The sequence below is a fragment of the Echinops telfairi genome, unplaced genomic scaffold, assembly GCF_000313985.2.
Source record: "Echinops telfairi isolate 266 unplaced genomic scaffold, ASM31398v2 ScPeMD7_7400;HRSCAF=8409, whole genome shotgun sequence".
NCBI classification, from domain to species: domain Eukaryota; kingdom Metazoa; phylum Chordata; class Mammalia; order Afrosoricida; family Tenrecidae; genus Echinops; species Echinops telfairi.
In genome coordinates, this window is record NW_022111300.1 from 20247634 (window position 1) to 20267066 (window position 19433).

Here is a 19433-nt window from a genome sequence, read left to right on the forward strand (position 1 = left end):
GGGAGGATGGTTTATCGGTGCCAGTGTACACAGTGATAGAGCACAGGAAGATGACATTGGGAGGATGGTTTATCGGTGCCAGTGTACACAGTGATGGAGCACAGGAAGATGACATTGGGAGGCTAGTAGGAGAATTCTTGCTTCCCACAAGGGGACTTGGAGTCAGTTCCTTATGCATAACCACCACTTTGGTGGTCTACATGTTGTTACAATGCCAAGTCCATTTCTAAACGGCACTGTCATACTCAGGCTAGGAAGGAATGCTGATTGATCGACTTTTGAAATTCAACCAATGAGAACAACCCTATGGGGGGTTACCATGGTGCCTTGCCCTGGGGCTAAACAGGCTGAGAGCACATTTTGTTCCTTTGTATATGGAGTCACCATGAATGGATACCATCTTGTTGGCAGCTAACAACAAGTCCCACATCAAAGGAAGTGATAATGAAGGCCATTATGGAATTAGAAGGGACAGTGCTTTGAGTAGTATTTGAGGAGGGTGCTAGCCTGTTTATTATCTTTCTCCTTATGATGTGTTACTGATCTTATTTTGCTGGAGAGTTTCAGGAGCTTGCCTGTCTGGATCCCGGTGCTCTGGGTGTTGGGGGTTTAATAAGAAGGTGTTTACATGTTTGAGTGTTCCTAGAGAGCAGTGGTTCTCAACATGTGTGTCATGACCCCTTTGGGGGTGTCGAACGACCCTGGCATAGGGGTCACCCAATTCATAACAGTAGCAAAATGACAGTTATGAAGTAGCAACAAAAATAATTTTGTGATTGGGGGGTCACCACCACATGAGGAACTGTATGGAAGGGTCACGGCACGAGGAAGGTTGAGAACCCCTGTCCTGGAGGAAGATGAGAGCGCGTGATCAATCCCTATTTGTCAGCCATTGCTAGGCATCTTGTAGGTGAAAGAAAGGCATTCTTATAGTGACTGGTTTTCTTAGAATAGGGTAGGGTGTTTTTTGTTTGTTTGCGGTGGTGCTATGGGGGTATTTCATCCAAGAGCAGTATTTTAGCTAATGGGTTTGTTATTTTATGGAGACACCTGGTCTTCATTGGTGGCCCATGAACCCTAAGTATGTGTCAATTATATTGTGTTAGCTACATGGGGGAGAAATACAGAGGAGGGGGAGCACACTCCGCAGTCACAAGCGACCACTGGAAGGAGACAGCCCTTCCTCTGCCCACTCCTCATTCTCCCTGCTTTCCTCCCAGCCTCCAGGTCTCACTGTTCACGGGACGATGAGGGACTTCAGATGAAGGGGATGTTCATGGGGAAGATTAGGGACTTCTACTGCCTGGAATCTTCTCTCACGTTATTTTTCTTAAACCCATCAATTAAGTTAGATTCTAATAGTAGATGTCCAGAAGGTGAGGAATCTCACAGCCTCCCTTGCACTTGCTTTGATAACCTTTCTGGTTGTGAATTTTTTTCTCATGCTGACATCTTTTGTACCTCAAATTAAAACCAACTTTCTTTAAAAAAAAACAAAAAAAACCCCCAAACCCAAAACAATGCCCGCTGCTGAAGAGGAGCTGGGCACCGTCTCGCTCTCATCGCTGTTAGCGGACCCTCTCCAGATGCCTTCTCAGAGCTCCTGCAGCACCGCTTATGGATAACCACTCCATCTCTTTCCTCCATGACGGGCCTCTTCTCTTACATGTTTCCTCTTGAACTCTGAACTTTGTGACAAATGAATTTGGGTCCATCTTCAGAGTGCAAAAGTCAAGGAAGAAGAGAAAGTTTCTTTTTAAGTGCAGATAAGGTGGCCCACTTAAGAGTAGGTACGTTCTCTCTTTTTCCTCATGCTATGAGAGAAATAATTTATAATGTCAAGCTAAACATTAGAATAAAAATATGACCTCACAGTAAAAGCACACTCTCAAGTATAAACAAAAATAAAGGTATTTTTCTCAATTATTCATCTTAACTAGCCAATTAAAAAAATAGCAGGTTGTGTGTGTGTGTGTGTGTGTGTGTGTGTGTGTGTGTGTGTGTGTGTGTGTGTTTTCTTCCTCCACTGGGAGCCCTGGTGAAATCGGAGTTTACACATTAGGCTGCTAACCACAAGGTCAGCATCTGGAAGCCACCAGTAAGTTCACAGGAGAAAGATGGGGCTTTCTCCTCTCATGAGTTTCATTTTCTGCTTTTTTAAATATTGAGGTTTTTATCTGTTTGTTTTTAATCATTTTATTAGGGGCTCATAGAACTCATCACAATCCATACATCAATTGTGTAAAGCACATTTGTACATTCATTGCCCTCATCATTCTCAAAACATTTGCTCTCCACTTAAGCCCCTGGCATCAGCTCCTCATTTTCCCCCTCCCTCCCTGCTCCCTCATGAACCCTAGATAATTTATAAATTATTATTTTGTCATATCTTGCACTGTCCGACGGCTCCCTTCATGCATATTTCTGTTGTCCATCCCCCAGGGAGGAGGTTATATGTAGATCCTTGTAATTGGTTCCCCCTTTCCACCACACCCTCCCTCTACCCTCCCAGTTTTGCCACTCTCACCACTGGTCCTGAAGGGATCATCCTCTGGATTCCCTGTGTTTCCAGTTGCTATCTGTACCAGTGTACATCCTCTGGTCTAGCCAGATTGTAAGGTGGAATTGGGATCATGATAGTGGGGGGTGGGAGGGAGGAGGAAACATTTAGGAACTGGGGAAGATGTATGTTTCATCGTTGCTACACTGCACCCTGACTGGCTCGTCTCCTTCCCACAACCCTTCCATAAGGGGATGTCCAATTGCCTACAGTTGGGATTTCAGTTTCCACTCCACACTCCCCCTCATTCACAATGATATGATTTTTTGTTCTGATGATGCCTGATACCTGATCCCTTCGACACCTTGTGATCACATAGGCTGGTGTGCTTCTTCCATGTGGGCTTTGTTGCTTCTGAGCTAGATGGCTGCTTGTTTACCTTCAAGCTTTTAAGACCCCAGACACTATATCTTTTGATAGCCGGCCACCATCAGCTTTCTTCACCACACTTGCTTATGCACCCACTTTGTCTTCAGCGATTGTGTTGGGAAGGTGAGCATCTTGGAATGCCAGTTTAATAAAACAAAGTATTTTTGCATTGAGGGAGTACTTGAGTGGAGGCCCAAATGTCCATCTAGCAGGTACTTTTTGATTCATATATAGGCCAAGGATATTTGCTGTCTTTTTAAAAAAAGGCCTTTTCATTGATATAAATAATCCTTTCTCTTTTCTCTTAAGGAGACATTATATATCAATTTCCCAAGCCATTAGTTACCTTCTCAAACTTCCTAGCTATTGTACACTGGAACTTAGATTGTACAAGTAGGAATGCCAAGTCATTCATAGGGACACAGATACTTTCCCTTTACCTGGGCCCACTTTCCACTGTGATCCCTCCTGTCCTCCTACCTTCTCACTCTAGAGGTCTCTCGCTTTGTTCTCATGCAGATATCTCAGGAACTTGGTGCAGCATCGAGGCTCACAATGACATCTCTGGTGTCTTTGCTCACTGCCCCATACAAAGGACATACAGAGACATTGGGGCATTATTAGTCTCCATAACTCTGAAACAAATGCTTGTCGGTTCTGGGACACACAATAACAAGAACAACAAAAGGCCAATCTTATAAAACACAGTAACACTACTTTTTTGGGTTTTGGAGGCTTTAAATATTTTTTGGTAATATCATTTTATTGGGGGCTTTTACAACTCTTGTGACAATCCATACATCAACTGTATCAGACATATTTTTATAGTGCCATTTTTTCCCCTAGACATTTACTTTCTATTGAGACCTTGGGATCAGCTCTTCGTTTAGTCTCTTCCTCCCCCTACCCCTTTTGTGGCCCCGTGATAGATTATAGATTGTTATTTTCATATCTCACACTGACCACTGTCTCCCTTCCCCTCTGGTTTCTGTTCCCCTGGATGCGGGGTGTGTGGTTATGTGCCATTCATTGCGATCGGTACCCTCTTCTTCCCCTCTTCTCCCCACTTGCCCCCTGTCTTTTTGGTATCATTATTCCCATTCCTGATCTTGGGTTCCGTGTGTTGTGAGCTTTATCTCTTGTGTATACCTGTGTACATGTTCGTTCAGTCCAGAGTGGGGAGCAGCACTGGGGTCATGATAGTGGGGGGTGAGGAAGTCTCAAGGAACCAGAGGTACATTGCATGTTCCATTGGTGCTCTACCCTGATTGACTCATCCCTTCCTGAAACCCCTCTGTGGGGGGATGTTCCATTGTCTACAGATGGGCTTTGGGTCTCCCCTCCGACCCCCCTCATTATCACCAACGCTTGTTTGTTTGTTTATTGTTTGCATTGGATTTTCTGATCCCTGTTACCGGGTCCCAATGATACCTCGTGACCGCACCAGCTGGCCTGCTTCTTCCTTGTGGGCTTGTTGCTTCACTGTTGGATGGCCGCTTGTTTAACTTCAAGCCTTTAAGACCACAGACACTTTATCTTTTAATAGCTGGTCACCATCCACTGTCTTCACCACATTTGCTAACATTTGCTATTTTTACTTCAGTGATCGTGGGGCATAGGACGGGGGTGGTGGGGGTGGCAAGCCTCACGCAGTGCCATTTTGCTAGAGGAAAGTGTTCTTGTATTGAGGGAGGGACTGAGCAGCCTCAGTATATCGCTTTATAAATATATGTACATAGGCCAATACCTCGATTTTTATGGATTAATGCATTTATATAAGAACACACCTCTGTTAATACCTCTGTCTATAGCATTGCTTCCTAGAGCTGTCCTCTGTTTCCTTTTGGGAGGCCTTAAATCTTTGGGGAGCAGGTGGTCTCACCTTTCTTCCTCAGGGTGGCTGCTGGTCTTGAACAGGCGACCGTGTCATTAGCAGCCCACTACTTACTTCATAGCACCACCAGGGCTACTTGAGTCAGTTCTGAAACAGAGTCCTGGCTCCAGTTGTACAGATTACTAGGCATATTTTATTCATAGAAGGTGTTGCCCTGATCGTTCTTAAGAGTACCAGTCATTAGACTCTTTAAATTATTTCACCACTGAATATTGTCATTGTCATTATTATATTGCTAGCACTGCTTCCTTACTATTTTTGTCAGCTAGTATTATTGGTCTTTCTGGCATGATATACCCTTGGAATGCTTTCCTTGCAGGCAGCAAGGAGTTATTTATCCCTAAAGACTATATGCTTATCTTAGAACAAGGAATGTTTTTAGCAAGGACAGCTGTCCTTAGTCTGCATACAGAAAGGATTAAGGGATTATCTTTTCTGTGAAAGAACTGAAGTCCAGGAAAGATTGAATTTGGGGTCAGATGTGGTTCCTGTACTCCTTTAAGTCATTTTTTCACAACATTTTTACCACTTAAGACTTCATTTTGTTTCTTAAACACAAAGACAATTGAAAATGAGCACAATTTGAGTCCCCTAAGGATGCCAGTGCTGCTGTTTTGACATGCCATCAGTGGAGAGCACCACATTCTATAGGCAAGGGCTACGCGTCGCCAACAGGGGGATTTTTGACTCATCATGGCTGTACAGGACAGAGTCGAACTGGCCCTGTGCATTTCCAAAACTCCCTGTTGGGAGTAGGAAGCTTCAGCTTTCTTCCTGAGACACTGGTTTCTTCCTTAAAGGTGCTTGAACTACTGACCTTGCAGTTAGCAACCCAATGCATAACCCACTGTGCCACCAGAGATCCTGTGGGGGAAGGATTGGAGAGATGGAGACCCCACCCGCAGTAATGTGTAGACCTCGGTGGTGGAGATATCGAGAAACAATAGCTTTGTATTTTGGAATTTTTGTATCATATGTGTTTCTATGATTTTGCAGCAATACTCTTTGACTTATCATCACCTATTTTCTAAACCTTAAAAATGTCTTCAAAAATGAATTCTTGAGTCCTCGTGTCTTTTTCTAGCTCTTTAGAGTGGAGCGCCCCACAAATATCATACGAGTGACTGAGTGATTAATAAATACATAGGCTCTAAGTAAATAAGCTTCCTCTAAGACCCAGCCTGCTTTTAAAATGCGTCTTGAATGATAACAATGAGTCAGTGTTATCTCCAAAATGTCACACAAAATTCTATTGCGTTCTTTTTTATACATGTTTTATTTAGCCCGTAGAGTGTATCGGGTTTGTTTTTCTAGGAAACAGATCTGGTTTGAGAGTATCGTGTTTGGTTGTTCACAAAATTGAAAAGGAGCCGTTGGAGGGAGAACTGAGAGAAACGAAATTGGTCAAAAAAGGGCCCTCTCCTTGCCTTTCTTAACCCTTTTGCACACCGGGGACCTTGACAGCGGGTGACACTCTTTGGGTTTCAGTAGGCTTATCACAATTAATAGTCGAATGTCTTGTGTGCCCTGATTGTACAATCACCATATCCAGATGTGTAACATTGGTTTTCTTTGAACACTTTGATTTCCTTCTGTGGACTTTTAATCTTCATCTTTTTTAATCTCATGCAAAAACACCAGGTTGTTTGGTTTCCTCTGAAAATAAAGCAAGACCCAAGGTAAAACTTCTTGTGTTTAGAGGCAGGTCATATAGCTTCCCACTGACTTACAAAGGAAGATTTGTGGTTGAGCTTCCTTATTTATTTATTTTCTCTAATTGAGATTAGGATAATTAAAAAAATATAAAGACTGCTTTTATTTTCATTTTTTTTAAAAAGAATTTTCATTTCTCTAAGCTTTTTCATAATACAAACTGCTTGATCTTCTCTTTTGTGAATTCTTGTTAAAAACAGTAAGGAAGATTAACTTTAAAATGGGTTGGACCATGGGAGGGAAGCCTGAGGAGAAGGCAGTGGGGTCAGTGGTCCTGGAAGGTAGAGGGGGAAGAGGAGGTGGGGAGAAGGGTGCGGTGAGTGGACAGCGTCATAACTAGGGAAGTGGCACCAGCATCTAGGAGAGGGTAAAGATCCTGTGAGTATCAGAACAACACCACGCTAGTGGAGAGGAAGCACTAGGAGGTGGAAGAAGGGGAAAGTGATGGCGGGGCAGGAGGAGGCAAAAGGAAACAGAGGCAAGCTCTAGGAAGCAAAGGCATGGATAGGGAGATTAACAGAGGTGTGCACTTATGTAATTACATGAATCCATACCAATTGTGGTATTGGCCTATGTACATACATTTATAAGGCATTACACTGAGGTTGCAGACAGGCCCTGGGCCTCGGCTCATACCTTCCCTCAGTACAAGAGCACTTTGTTCTAACAAACTGGTATTTTTTGTGATGCTCACTGTCCCCCTCCCCCGCTCCCCACACAAGATCACTGAAGACAAAATGGGTGCATAAACAGATGTGGTCAAGACAGAGGATGGTGCCTAGCTATTAAAAGATGTAGCATCTGGGGTCTTAAAAGGCTTGAAGTTAAACAAGCGACCATCCAACAGTGAAGCAACAAGCTGACATGGAAGAAGCACACCTTTCACCTTCTGCTCCCCTGCCCCCTACCTATTTGGTATCCCAATTCCCATTCCCATTCCTGGGTTCCATGTGTTCTGAGTTTTCTCTCTTGCCTATACCTATGTACATGCTCCGGTCTAGTCTATATTGGGAAGCAGCACTGAGGTCATGATAGGAAGGGGGTAGGGGTAGGGGGTAGGTGGGGGGTGTGGTGGAGGAGGCCTCCAGGGATCAGAGGTATATTGCGTGTTCCGTCCTTACTCTACTGCACCCTGATCGATTCATCCCCTCCCTGAGATAACTTCTGTGGGGGGATGTTCCATTGTCCATAAATGGGCTTTGGGTCTCCGCTCCAACCCCATCCAGGGGGAGGAACAACGGAAACCAGAGGAGAAGGGAGACAGCGTCGGTATGAGATTTAGAAATAATTAACAATCTACAATCTATTAAGGGCCATGAGGGATGAGGGTGGGGGGCAAGGAGGAGGGAGGGGAAAAAAAGGAGCTGATCTCAAGGGCTCAATGGAAAGTAAATGTTTAGGAAAGAGCGATGGAATATATGTATGAATATGTCGTATACAATTGATGTATGGATTGTAACAAGAGTTGTAAGAGCCCCCAATAAAATTACTATTAAAAAAATAGTTCCGTAAGTGAATGAAAATCAAATTCAGCAACTTAGTTTAATAATCTCTGGTCTGTACCCATCTTTGCTGGGTTGCTGAGACTGTCTGCTGAGACAGACTGAACAGTATTTCAGGAGCAGTTAACAGTCAGAAAGAAATTCATGTGCCAGTTTCCAAGGAAGCATGCGAATGGGAGGGACCAGGTCTACTATCTAGCTCCCTACCTCCCCCCAAAAACAGATTGCAAAAAAGCCAATGCTCACTGCCATACAGTCAAATCCTACTACAGTGACCCTTTCTGTGGATAAGGTAGAACTCCCCCTGAGGATTTATGAGATTGTAACTCTTTACTGGAGTAGAAAGCCTCATCTCTCTCTTTCTCGCAGAGTGACTAGTAGTTTCAAACTGTTGACCTTGCAGTCGCAGCTAACACACAACCCACTGTACAACCCGGAAGCTGTTTGGTATTTCAGTAAGAATAGAAAGGTGGGTATGGGGATTTGGAGGAGGGACATTCAAAAGGAGTGCAAAAAATACAGCAAGTATGCCGTTTCAGGAAACACTACTGGATGTAGAGTGACTAGATTCGAGGTGTGAGTTGGAGAGGCAGCCAAAATTCAAATCTAGAAATAGAATCAATATATGTCTTGAGGTAAACGCTAAAGCCCATACTGGGGTTGTCCACTGTGTGCCTGCCAGTAGACTGGTGATGACATTATGATGGTGCACCCCCCACTCCTTTGTTCCAGCACCGAACTTCCCAAATAGAGTTCTAACCCATGTTGTCTTGTCCCCCTACATTTTAGGTTGAGTGGTGAATGTAGAGAGAGAAGAGTCACTTGGAGAATTTTGAAAAAAAAATAAAAATGACCAAACTCCACAGCCTTGCAAGGGACACAGCCACTGGTTTTCCAGCCTTTAAGGCCACCTGTGGGTACTCAGAAGGCTCCACCATTTGGTGTGCTTCTAAATAAACTACTTGCGGGTAGAGGTTTAGGAGTGGGAGTGGAGGTAGAGAAATAGAAATGGTGAGAATCTCACTAAACTATTTAAATTTAAAACCATCAGATTGGCCTGTCTAGTTTTGTTAGACAAGCAAAATATCCGTCGCTTCCTGTACCTCTTCCATTCTGTTGGCAGGATGGACGGTTGGGGAGCGCTGGACTTCAGTTTTGCCTCTCGTCTTCAGCCCGCCCAGCCACACCGAGAGCAGCCAGCCTCAGGAAGGTGCTGTGTCTCAGGGTAGAAAGCACTGGCATGTGTTTTGTGATCATGGGGACACATGGTTAGAAAAGACAGTTCCCATTCTATATCGCATGCCAAGAAGATCGCCCTTTCTGAGCTGCATGTCAGTGTTTGATATTTATTGGATAAAACATCTGCCCTAATTCCTCAGCTTCTGGCTTCTGTTGTAATTTTACAGACGGGAATTTTCCCTGGTCCTCTTTTTTGACATTCATTTTTCTTGGGCTTGTATTTCAGAGGCCAAACTCAGTCCCTTAGGTAAGTAGTCAGGCAACTGTTTAAAATGAGCCTTTCGTTGTTTATTTATCACATCTATTATTAGGAGAGCTGCAAGAATAATTAAAAGTCTAAACTGTGTGTTTTGTCAAAGTGAATCTGCATGGACTTGCATAATACATCTATCCTGAGTGAGTGTGCGTAGAGCCCACCGCCCACATATCGTCTAAGGAGACCAAGTCCAGGAAGCGAGCCTGTGCACCCGTAAGAGCCCGTATCAGTCAGGCCTTCAAATACAAGGGAGCTTCTGAAAAGGTTCCGCTCTGTTTTCATTCCATTTTCCCACCAACGTTTGAGCCCCGCTCGCAAATACATTGTTCTCAAGCGCTGTCAAGCGGATCTCAACCCTTTAGTGGCCCTGTGTGACAGTCAGCTCCTTCAGTGGCCCTGTGTGTCAGTCAGCTCCTTCAGTGGCCCTGTGTGTCAGTCAGCTCCTTCAGTGGCCCTGTGTGTCAGTCAGCTCCTTCAGTGGCATCCCGTCAGTTCTGAACTGCGTTAACCGTAGAGGACGGAACAGGACTGCCCCTCTGGAGACCTGAAATTTAAGATCTTCACACGAGTAGACAGCCTCATCTTTCTCCTGCACAGTGACTGGGGCATTTGAATCACTGACCTTGTGGTTTTGTGATTAGCTCAGTGCATAACCCATTGCGCCACTACTGCTGATAAGGTTTCCTAATGTGTAACTTTGACGGGAGCAGATCTCTAGGTCTTTTCTCCCCTGGAGCCAGTGACAGGCTTGAATCATCAGTTTTTTTAGTTAGAAACTGAATGCTTTAGCATTCTCGCACCAGAACTGTCCACTTGTCTGTGTCTGTCTGTGTCTGTCTGTTTGTCTATCTGTCTGTCTCTCTCGCTCTCTTTCTCTCTCACTGCTTTGATTGCATTACATGGATGCCTTGTCCCTACCTTAATCCCCAATTATTCTAAAAAAAATTTAAGACCATCTGCACAGTAAAACTCCTTAGTGGGGTTTAGCTTCTTTTAAAATTTTAACTTAATTGTTGAAAGACATACAGCATTTCCTTCATGTGCAATTCAGTGACACTGACTAATCTTCAAGTGTTGCAACCATTCTTACCCTCATTTTCCAAATGGTACCTCCCCCATTAACATAGACCCCCAGCTTCCTATCACTTCCAGCTGTTGTCCATTAGCTCTGATATAGATAGTCCTTTAAGCAAATATGATGGGAGGCATTTTCTACTAATTAAGATAGATTACTATTTGGCTGAAGGTCATGATGGCACAGTGGTAAAAAACGCTTGTTGGATAAATGGAAACGTCAACAGTTGAAATCCACTGGCTGCCTCATTGGGAAAAGCTGGTGCAGTCAGCTTGCATGAAGATGACAGCTTTGGAAATGCTGTGGGGCCGGTTGCCTCTGCCCTGTAGCGTTGCTCTCAGTGGGACTTAACTTAAAGGCAACAAGCTTGGTGTGGAGGATTTTACTGTTTGGTTTCACAAAAATTTCAGGGAGTAATTTTTTTTTTTTTTGTCCAAAGTTTAAGGAGTATCCCAAGGCAGCAATCTGGGGGATTCATTCAGCTTCTAGGTTATATTTCATTCTCCTTTAAGGTACAATATTTATTTATTTTATCAAAAATGAGTAATTAGGGGTAAAGAGTTTGATAGGTTAACTGGAAATTGAGACCAAGGTTCTAGAAAAAGGGATCATGGAGGAAGATGCCTGACAGTGTTTTCAAAGCATCTCATGATGCTTCCCGTGGGTGTAAGATGAAGGATAAGATACAGGTAGCAGGGTTAGGTGAAAGGAAACTCCATTAGTTGAGAATAAGCTCCATTCATAGTATTTCCTGTTGCCACTTTGGTTCTACTATCCTGCTGTCCACCTGAAGTTCTGGGCTCTCCAGTGAACAGAATCTCACTTCTGGAAGTACTGTGTGCGTATGTGTGCGAATCACTATCCATGAGATCACACAATGCGATGGCGAATTAAACCCCAGTAGGCAGCAGGCCTGCCAATATTGTAGCAGGTACTACCATGTCCTTTGCTGTCCTAGATCAGAGGCATGGAGGGAGGTGTGAGCTAGATCACTCCTACCCTCAGGAAAGACAGCTGATGGTGCCCTGCTTACTTCAGCAAGCAGAACATTCGAGGCACATGAGCCCTTGCTTATACACGGATTCCTGATTTGTTATTTGGTGCTGCTGCGTTGACATTTACCTTTGAAATACTTAGAAATGGAAGCCTTTCCTAAGCAAATCATTGGCAAGCTTGATTTTTAATGTCCAGTGTGTGGGAGCATACTCATATTTTCCAAAAATGTCTCCAGATCCATGTAGTGCATTTGACTCTGTTTTTAAAAACTAGCAGTACTTTTACAGTTTTCAAGGTAGAAATACTGCTGTCATGGATGCGTTCCTCTTTCGGCGGGCCTGGTATTGATCAGTATAGGTGGTGATTGTGCTCCCTCTCACTCCTCCCACATTGCCACTCTTTGGAGGCGCACTGGAACCGTGAGAAGGTTTGAGGTTCCCAAACTTAATTGACCTACTAACCCCTTTTCATGAAAAAAAGAAAAATAACTCGGTATGCTCACACCTCCCCTCCCAATAATGAAAAACTTGTGTGCTATTGTCCATAATCCAGGATAAAGTGTAGGTATTTGCTTTTGCGGTCCCTTCTCAATTGTTCCAGAACCTCCAGGTGGGATATTGCCCACTCTGGGAAACACTGATCTATATAATTAGTATTCAAAATAGGTTTATTTGTGGAATACAAGCTGATCATTCTTTCCAGTATTTCTTGGTAAGAATGAATGTCACAGATTCGTCATCCTTTCCAGAAGAGAAATTTAGAAGCCATAGTGTTATGTAAGCAGTATATCAAAATGTAGCTTTACTAGAACATTTAGATTGTCTTAAAGAGGAAGAGTGTTGTAATGCATCGAGTTGTACAAAAAAGTCCCTCAATGATTAATTCAAGGCCTGCTCTCACTCTCTCCTACCTTAGCCATCGTATTCCCTGGGCCCATCCCTCTCACCCACAAGTCTCAATATTGCATGTTCAGTTCCGGATGATTGCTTTCCCCTGATCTTAGTAGTGTCCTGTATCATTGACTCCAAAATGACGCAATCAATGCAACTCCTTTTGACATTGACTTTTCTGCATCAGTTCTTAGCTCTTGCCATCAATAGAAGTGGGAAAATCCTGCGCTCTGGGCCTAGACCAGCCTTGTCTTACAGCCCAGCCCTGCTGTTCCGTTGCATCTATGAGCACTGCTGAGTGATTTGGTCTTTCTGAGTGCACTTTTTTACTCTCCAGTCTGGAGACAATACCTTTCTGTCATGGAAGGACCATGCAAGGATTGAATGAGATCACAGATGTAAAGCACCTGGCATTCACAATTGACCTCCTCAGTCCCCCTCTCAGCGGGTCATTAGTTTTCCTGATTACCATAAATACTCGACTATAAGCCATCCGAATATCAGCGGAGGCACCTAATTTTACCACAAAAACAGTATTAAAAATGTGCCGAAAAACTTGGCTTTTACACAAGTGGATAGGTACTTTCTGTGTAAAGCAGGCTTGATTACTTGCCCCTCTAGGCCCCACCACCACCCCGCCACTCCCTCACAGCCCACCATCTACATGGAAGCCATGATGGTGTGGAGTAGTTACCCAGTGGGGTGTGATCTGCAAGGTCAGCAGTTTGAAACCATCAGCCTGGAGAAATATGGGGCTTTCTACCCCTGTAAAATGTTACACTCTCAGAAACTCATGTGGGACAGTTCTATCAATGACAGTGAATGGGCAAGGACCCGCCTCTGTGATGTTTATAAATTCTTGTCAGTATTCAACGTAGTCTTTCTGGTGGATTGCGAGTGCAGGATTGATTGAAGAGTTCTCATTCCTACAGGTTTTGCCTAGAACTGAGATTCCTTTGGATTTTCAAATCACTCATGACAAGGAGACTCCACAGTCCACACTCATGACAAGTTGGACTCCACAGAATAGGTGAAGTAGAAGGCCTACTCTAGTAAAAGGGTGCAGGCAATGATGTGGGGGTCCACATCTACCCATCTTTGTCTACCCTGCTTCCACAAGACGGGTCACGGGCCTCTCCACGCCATCCTTCTCTCCCCACTCTGACTCCATCCTTCTGCAGCACTCTACTCTGATTTTGGTAATTCACTGCAATGGTGACACCGAAATCCCAGGCAGTATTCACAATGAGGGGATTTATTAGGGCAGTTCATGTTGCTTTCAGTATTCTTTGCCAGCACCAAATTCCAATCCATTGATTCTTCTGCAGTGTTCCTTACTCAGTGTCAAAATTTCACATGAATATGTGGCAATGGAAATACCATGGTTTGGGTAGGCACACCTTAGTCCTCAAAGTAACATCCTTGCTTTTCAACACTTTAAAAGAGGTCTTGTGCATAAGAATTACCCAAAGCAGTGCATCATTTGATTTCTTGGCTACTGCCTCCATGAACACTGATTGTGGACCCAAACAAGATGACATCCTTGACGTTTTAATTTTTTCTTTGTTTATCATAATGTGATCTATTGTTCATTTGTAAAAGCTGTTGTTTTCTTTACCATACTTTGTAAACTATATTGAAGGCTGCATTGCTATATTTTTCTTCATCAGCAAGTGCTTCTCATCCTCCTGACTTTTAGCAAGCCAGGTTATGTCATCTACATATAGCAGGCTGTTGAAAAGCCTTCCCCCAATCTTAATGTTACATTCTTCCTTATCTCATCTAGGTTTTCTGGTTGTTTACTCCGCATAAAGTTTAAGTATGGGGAGAGGATACAACCTTGGCACACACCTTTGCTGAATTTGAACCTTGCTGTGTTCATTCCCTCATTCAGTTCAAAGGGCTGGCTCATGATCTATGCACAAGTTCTGCATGAGCACAATGAAGTGCTCAGGAATCCCTGTCCTTCTCAGGGCTATCCACAGTTTGCTGTGATCCACACAGTCAAATGCTTTAGTACAGTCAATAAAAACAAGTAAACATCTTTGTGGTATTCCTGTTTTTTTGCTAAGATCCATCTGAAATCCACAAGGACATCTCTTTTTCTACATTGCCTTCCAAACCCAGCCAGAACCTCTGGCAGGTTCCTACCAATATGCTGCTGCAATCGTTAGATGACCTGCCAAAGCATTTTACTTACATCTGAGATCAATGATACTGTTCTGTTATTTGAGCATTTTTTGGGTCACCTTTTTTTGGAATGGGTACAAATAAGAATCTCTTGAAGTCAATTGGCCACATAGCTGTCTTCCAAATTCGCATAGTGAGTGCGTCCAGTGATTCATCAACTTGTTGAAACCTTTCAGCTGGTGTTTCATCAATTCCGGGAACCTTGTTTTTGGCTCATTCTTTCAGTGCAGCTTGGACTTCTTCGTTCAGTATTATTGGTTCTTTGTCAACTGCTACCTCTTTTGATGGTTGAATATCAAGTAGTTCTTTGTGGTACAGTGATTCTGTGTATAAATTCATTCTTCTCTTAATATGCTGCCTGCATAGCTCAATATTTTGCCTATAGAGTCTTTCAGTATTGCAACTCGAGGCTTGGAATGTTTGTTCAATTCTTTCAGTTTGAGATATGGTGAGCATCTTATTCCTTTATGGTGTTCTAATTCTAGGTGTTTGCACATTTTATAATAATATTTTACTTCATCTTCCTGAGCTACCCTTTGAAATTTTCTATTCTGTTCTTTGACTTCATTTCTCCATTTGCCTTAGGTCCTCTATGCTTAATAACTTTCAGAAGAGATTCTCACATCCAATTTGAACTTTTCTTTCTTTCCTTCTTTTCAAAGACCTTTTGCTTTCCTCATGTATGATGTTCTTGATATCAGCCATTTTCTGTCATTAATATTCAGTGCTTCAAATCTGTTCTTGGGATGTTCTTGAAATTCAGGTGGAATAGAGCTCAAGATCCTATTTTGGCTTTCATGGACTTATTGGATTGTTCAGTTTCAACCTGAACTTGCATCTCACCAGTTAATAGTCTGTTCCACAGTCAGCCCCAAATTGGATTTTATCTGCTGATACTTAGCTTCTCACCAGTCTCTTCCCACAGATGATGTCCATTTGATTTCTGTGTATTCCCTCTGGAGAAGTCCATGTGTATAGTCATCATTTGTGTTGTTGAAAAGAGATATTTTCTTTCAAGAAGTCATTGGTCTTGCGCAACGCTCTCATGCAGTCGCCAGCTTCATTTCTATCACCAAGACCGTCTTTTCTTTATCTTGGAACAACTATGGTTCCTTCCTCTTTCTTTCCAACGTTTGCCTTCCAATACCCAACAATTATCGATGCATCTTGATTGTTTCATCAATAACGGATTAAAGATGGTGGTAAAAATTGTTCAAGTTTTTCATCACTAGTTCTAGTGGTTGGTTGGTGTGAGTATTTGAATAATAATTGTATTGTTGTAATTCCATGGATGTAGATAAATATTACATTACAGACAGCTTTGTAGTTTTTGAGATGGATCTTGAAATATCCTTTTTGGCAAATGTGAAGCCATTCCATTTGAATTTGCCATTGCTGGAATAGTCAACCATAGGACTGTCTGATTTAAGGTGGCCCATTCCAGTCCATTTCGGCTCACTAACATCTAGGATATTGATCTTTATGTATCCCATTTCATTGTTTTTCTTTCTTTCGGGTCACAGGCATAAAGTCCATAATTATAACACATTACATAAGGAATTACACCTCCAAGGGCCATATTGATTGGGTACATATGGGCCAATTGTGTTAGAATCTGCAAGGCAAACTCACTGTCATTGAGTCGCTGACAACTCAGTGGCTGTATAAGATAAGGGAGACCCGCCCTGGTGGGTTTCTGCGTCTGTAACTCTTTATGGGAGTAGAAAGCCTTTCTCTTACAAAGGTTCTGGTGTTTTCAACTGCTGACCTTGTGGTCAGCAGTCCAACGAGTAACCCACTACACTTACACCATTGATTTTAGTTCCTTGAAAATAATTGTCTTGAACAGACAACTGTCATCTCAGATTTCATTTTTTCTTCTTCCACAGGAGTGGCTAAGCATGCCACCGTGGGTCATAGTGTGTAGAGATGCGACCCTGTTGAGTAGAAAGGACTTAACAAGTTGGCCTAGAGATATTGAAACCAATTTCATTCGCTTAGATTTGTTTCTGCAGACCAATATCCCTTATCCAGTTTCCACATTCGGCTTCCAGTAATATCTGCTGACTCCCAACTCTTGGGCCAGGTGTTACACTGTGTTGCTGCTGCTGCTTTGAAGAAGGCTCCATACAGAGCCCCCCCACACCCCTGTGGTATGGAAATGATGGCCCGTTAGTGGATGAGGAGGCAGAGACATAAAGGGGTGTTCAGTGTCTTGTAACTGTGGCCAAATGGTTATTAAATGATGCTCTCACTTCAAATCTGGATGTGCTTCTTTTCACTGAGCTCTTTTGCTTTATTTTAAGTATCCATTTTCAATTGGAGCACAGCTCCAAGAGAGTTAATTACAGTGGATATAAAAAAAGGAATTCAAATTAGTAATATCATTATCTCTCTCTGTTTCTAGTTTGTGCAAAGCAGGTAACTGATGAAGCGTCTTCCACTCGAGATTCAAGCCTTACGAACACAGCAGTGCAAAGCAAGTTAGTGTCTTCCTTTCAGCAACACACCAAAAAGGCCCTTAAACAGGTAAGGCAGGGTTTGTTCTTGGTCCCTCCGTTCTACCTAAAGAAGGTCATGGGTGTTCTGAGATTAAGTAAAATGAAAACAAACTTAGCGATCAGAAAACAGCAGTTATTCTGTTATACTGCTTCCAAAATATTCAATATAGTAATTTTCATCTATGCCGAAAACTAGAGGCATGCTGAGAACTTTTCATGTGCAAACAATATTTAAGAGGGAAAATATTCTTGGAAACATTAAAATGTCTATAAGCTATAAAAATGATTGCTAGAGAATATATTGGGTTCACAGATGCATATTTTGAAAAAAATTATTTCTTTATAATCTTGTGGTTATGTATTAGTTGCTGAAAAAAAATCCAGAAAACCAACAGATAGCTTCTTATTACTGTGTGCAACAAGTTACAAATAAGTAAAAGTAATTATTTTACTTATTATATCTAAAAAAATTATCAGTGAGTGTTATTTGGTACTGAATGGTAGTTCAGGTTCTCTTATTACGCCGGTAGTACATGTGTGATCTAAATGTGGGCAATCTTGCGCGGAGATGGGAGGGAGGTAATATTTACCAGGTTGGACCCTGGCTGACATTCCAGTTGTCATTGAATCCATTGTGACTCATAGTAACTCCATCTGTGTCAGAGCATAACTGTGCTCCATGAAGTTTGCCCTCGGTGACTTTTAAGAAGTCATCTGCTAGACCCTTTCTCTTTTGTCCCAATCTTTCTGTCAGCAGTTAAGAATACTGTTTGACTCCTGACAGATCCTGGTTCAAATCTATGCCATTCTCTTTGTGACTCTGGGCAAGCCAGTTATTCGCTTCACATCTCTATCATTCCTTTTTTCTATAAAATATGGATGATAGTAGTTCCTTTACATGAGAGTGCTCTGAGAACCAGTTGTGGTGATGTATTTATTCTGTGTGAAAGAATGAGGGCAGCTGATTATCACTCAGCTAATGTTACCTACCGCTGCCTCCCTAGCACATGATGAACCTTGTAGGGAAGGAAAGGAAGGGATTCCGTGGTTGGGTAGGGCACTTCTTTATGGTAAAGCGAAGGCTCATATGCTTACCCTCAAATGTAAGCTTCTTCCTTAACTGCTTTGCTCTTGTCTTTCTTACTTGGATCCTTCTTTGATCAGCCCCATTCCCATCACTCATCCAGGATCCCAACCAGGTCCTAGGAATAGAGGTGCAACTCAGGGCAATAAGGAAAAGACAAACCACATTTTCTAAAATAAACTGTAAATTATTTGTAAAACTCACTGCCACCAAGTAAATACTGACTCACAGAGGCTGGTCGGACAGGTTAGAACTGCCCCTGTGAATTTCCAAGACTATAACTCTTTATAGGAGTAGAAAGGCATGTCTTTCTCCCACAGAGTGGCTGAGAGCTTCAAACTGCTGACCTTGCAGTTAGAAGTCCAACTTGTACCCACTACACCACTGGTGTTCTTAGAGTCCCAGAAAATCTAAAGCTTACTCTCCCAATCTCTTAGGAGGCCCCCACTGACTTTCTCCTCTACATCAAACACATCCTAGGAAATAAACAACCTTTTTGTATCAAATGATCTTACGTTTCCTTTCCTCATTGGTTGTTGGAGTTGTAGCACTCCTGTTTGTAGGCGATTTCAGAATTTATGTCATTGTCCTGTGCACAGCTCTCGGCTTGAAAGAACGAACCTGAATTTAGGCTCAGATTCCTTTTTTAACGGATAGGACAAAGGATGGCTGAGAATGGGGAGGCCTGGCATTCCTGTGGCAAATAGGAGAGCAGGTAACAAAATACTAACCAGGACAGAGCAAACGACAATGAACTGGAGAACTGAAGCGTATGTCATTCAAGAAATCTAAGTGTGCTCGGAAATGAAAGTTATACGATTGTAGGGTAAGTGAAAAAAAATATTGCCACCAGGATTCTAGTTCATACAGTAATGGATTTATTCTGACCAAACTGTGTAACCATATCACTACAATTAGTAAATGGCTGAAGACAAGTTCTTTTAGGAGCACATTTACCTTCATCATATTAGGGTGCCCTCAAAAGTACTTATTATGCTATGGAAGCAAATGATTTTGAGGTCAAATTCTTAACAAAATGCAAGTGGACATCTACCCTAAACATTGAAGCTGTGAAACAAGTTTGTGAAAAGGCTGCCCTAGGTAAAAACAACGGTATTGAGCTGGATCAGATGTTTTACGGAGGAGAAGGAAGACCTCAGAGAT

The 19433-nt window shown here is 42.6% G+C and overlaps 1 protein-coding gene across 1 annotated transcript in view; it reads left to right on the forward strand.

Annotated features, from left to right (window-relative positions):
- Positions 1-19433, forward strand: part of ASXL3 (ASXL transcriptional regulator 3) — a 171837-nt gene that overhangs the window by 48806 nt on the left and 103598 nt on the right. The window contains exon 6 of the mRNA XM_045296281.1: positions 17092-17213. Within this exon, the coding sequence (XP_045152216.1) occupies positions 17092-17213 (122 nt within the window). The remainder of the gene's footprint in view (positions 1-17091; positions 17214-19433) is intronic.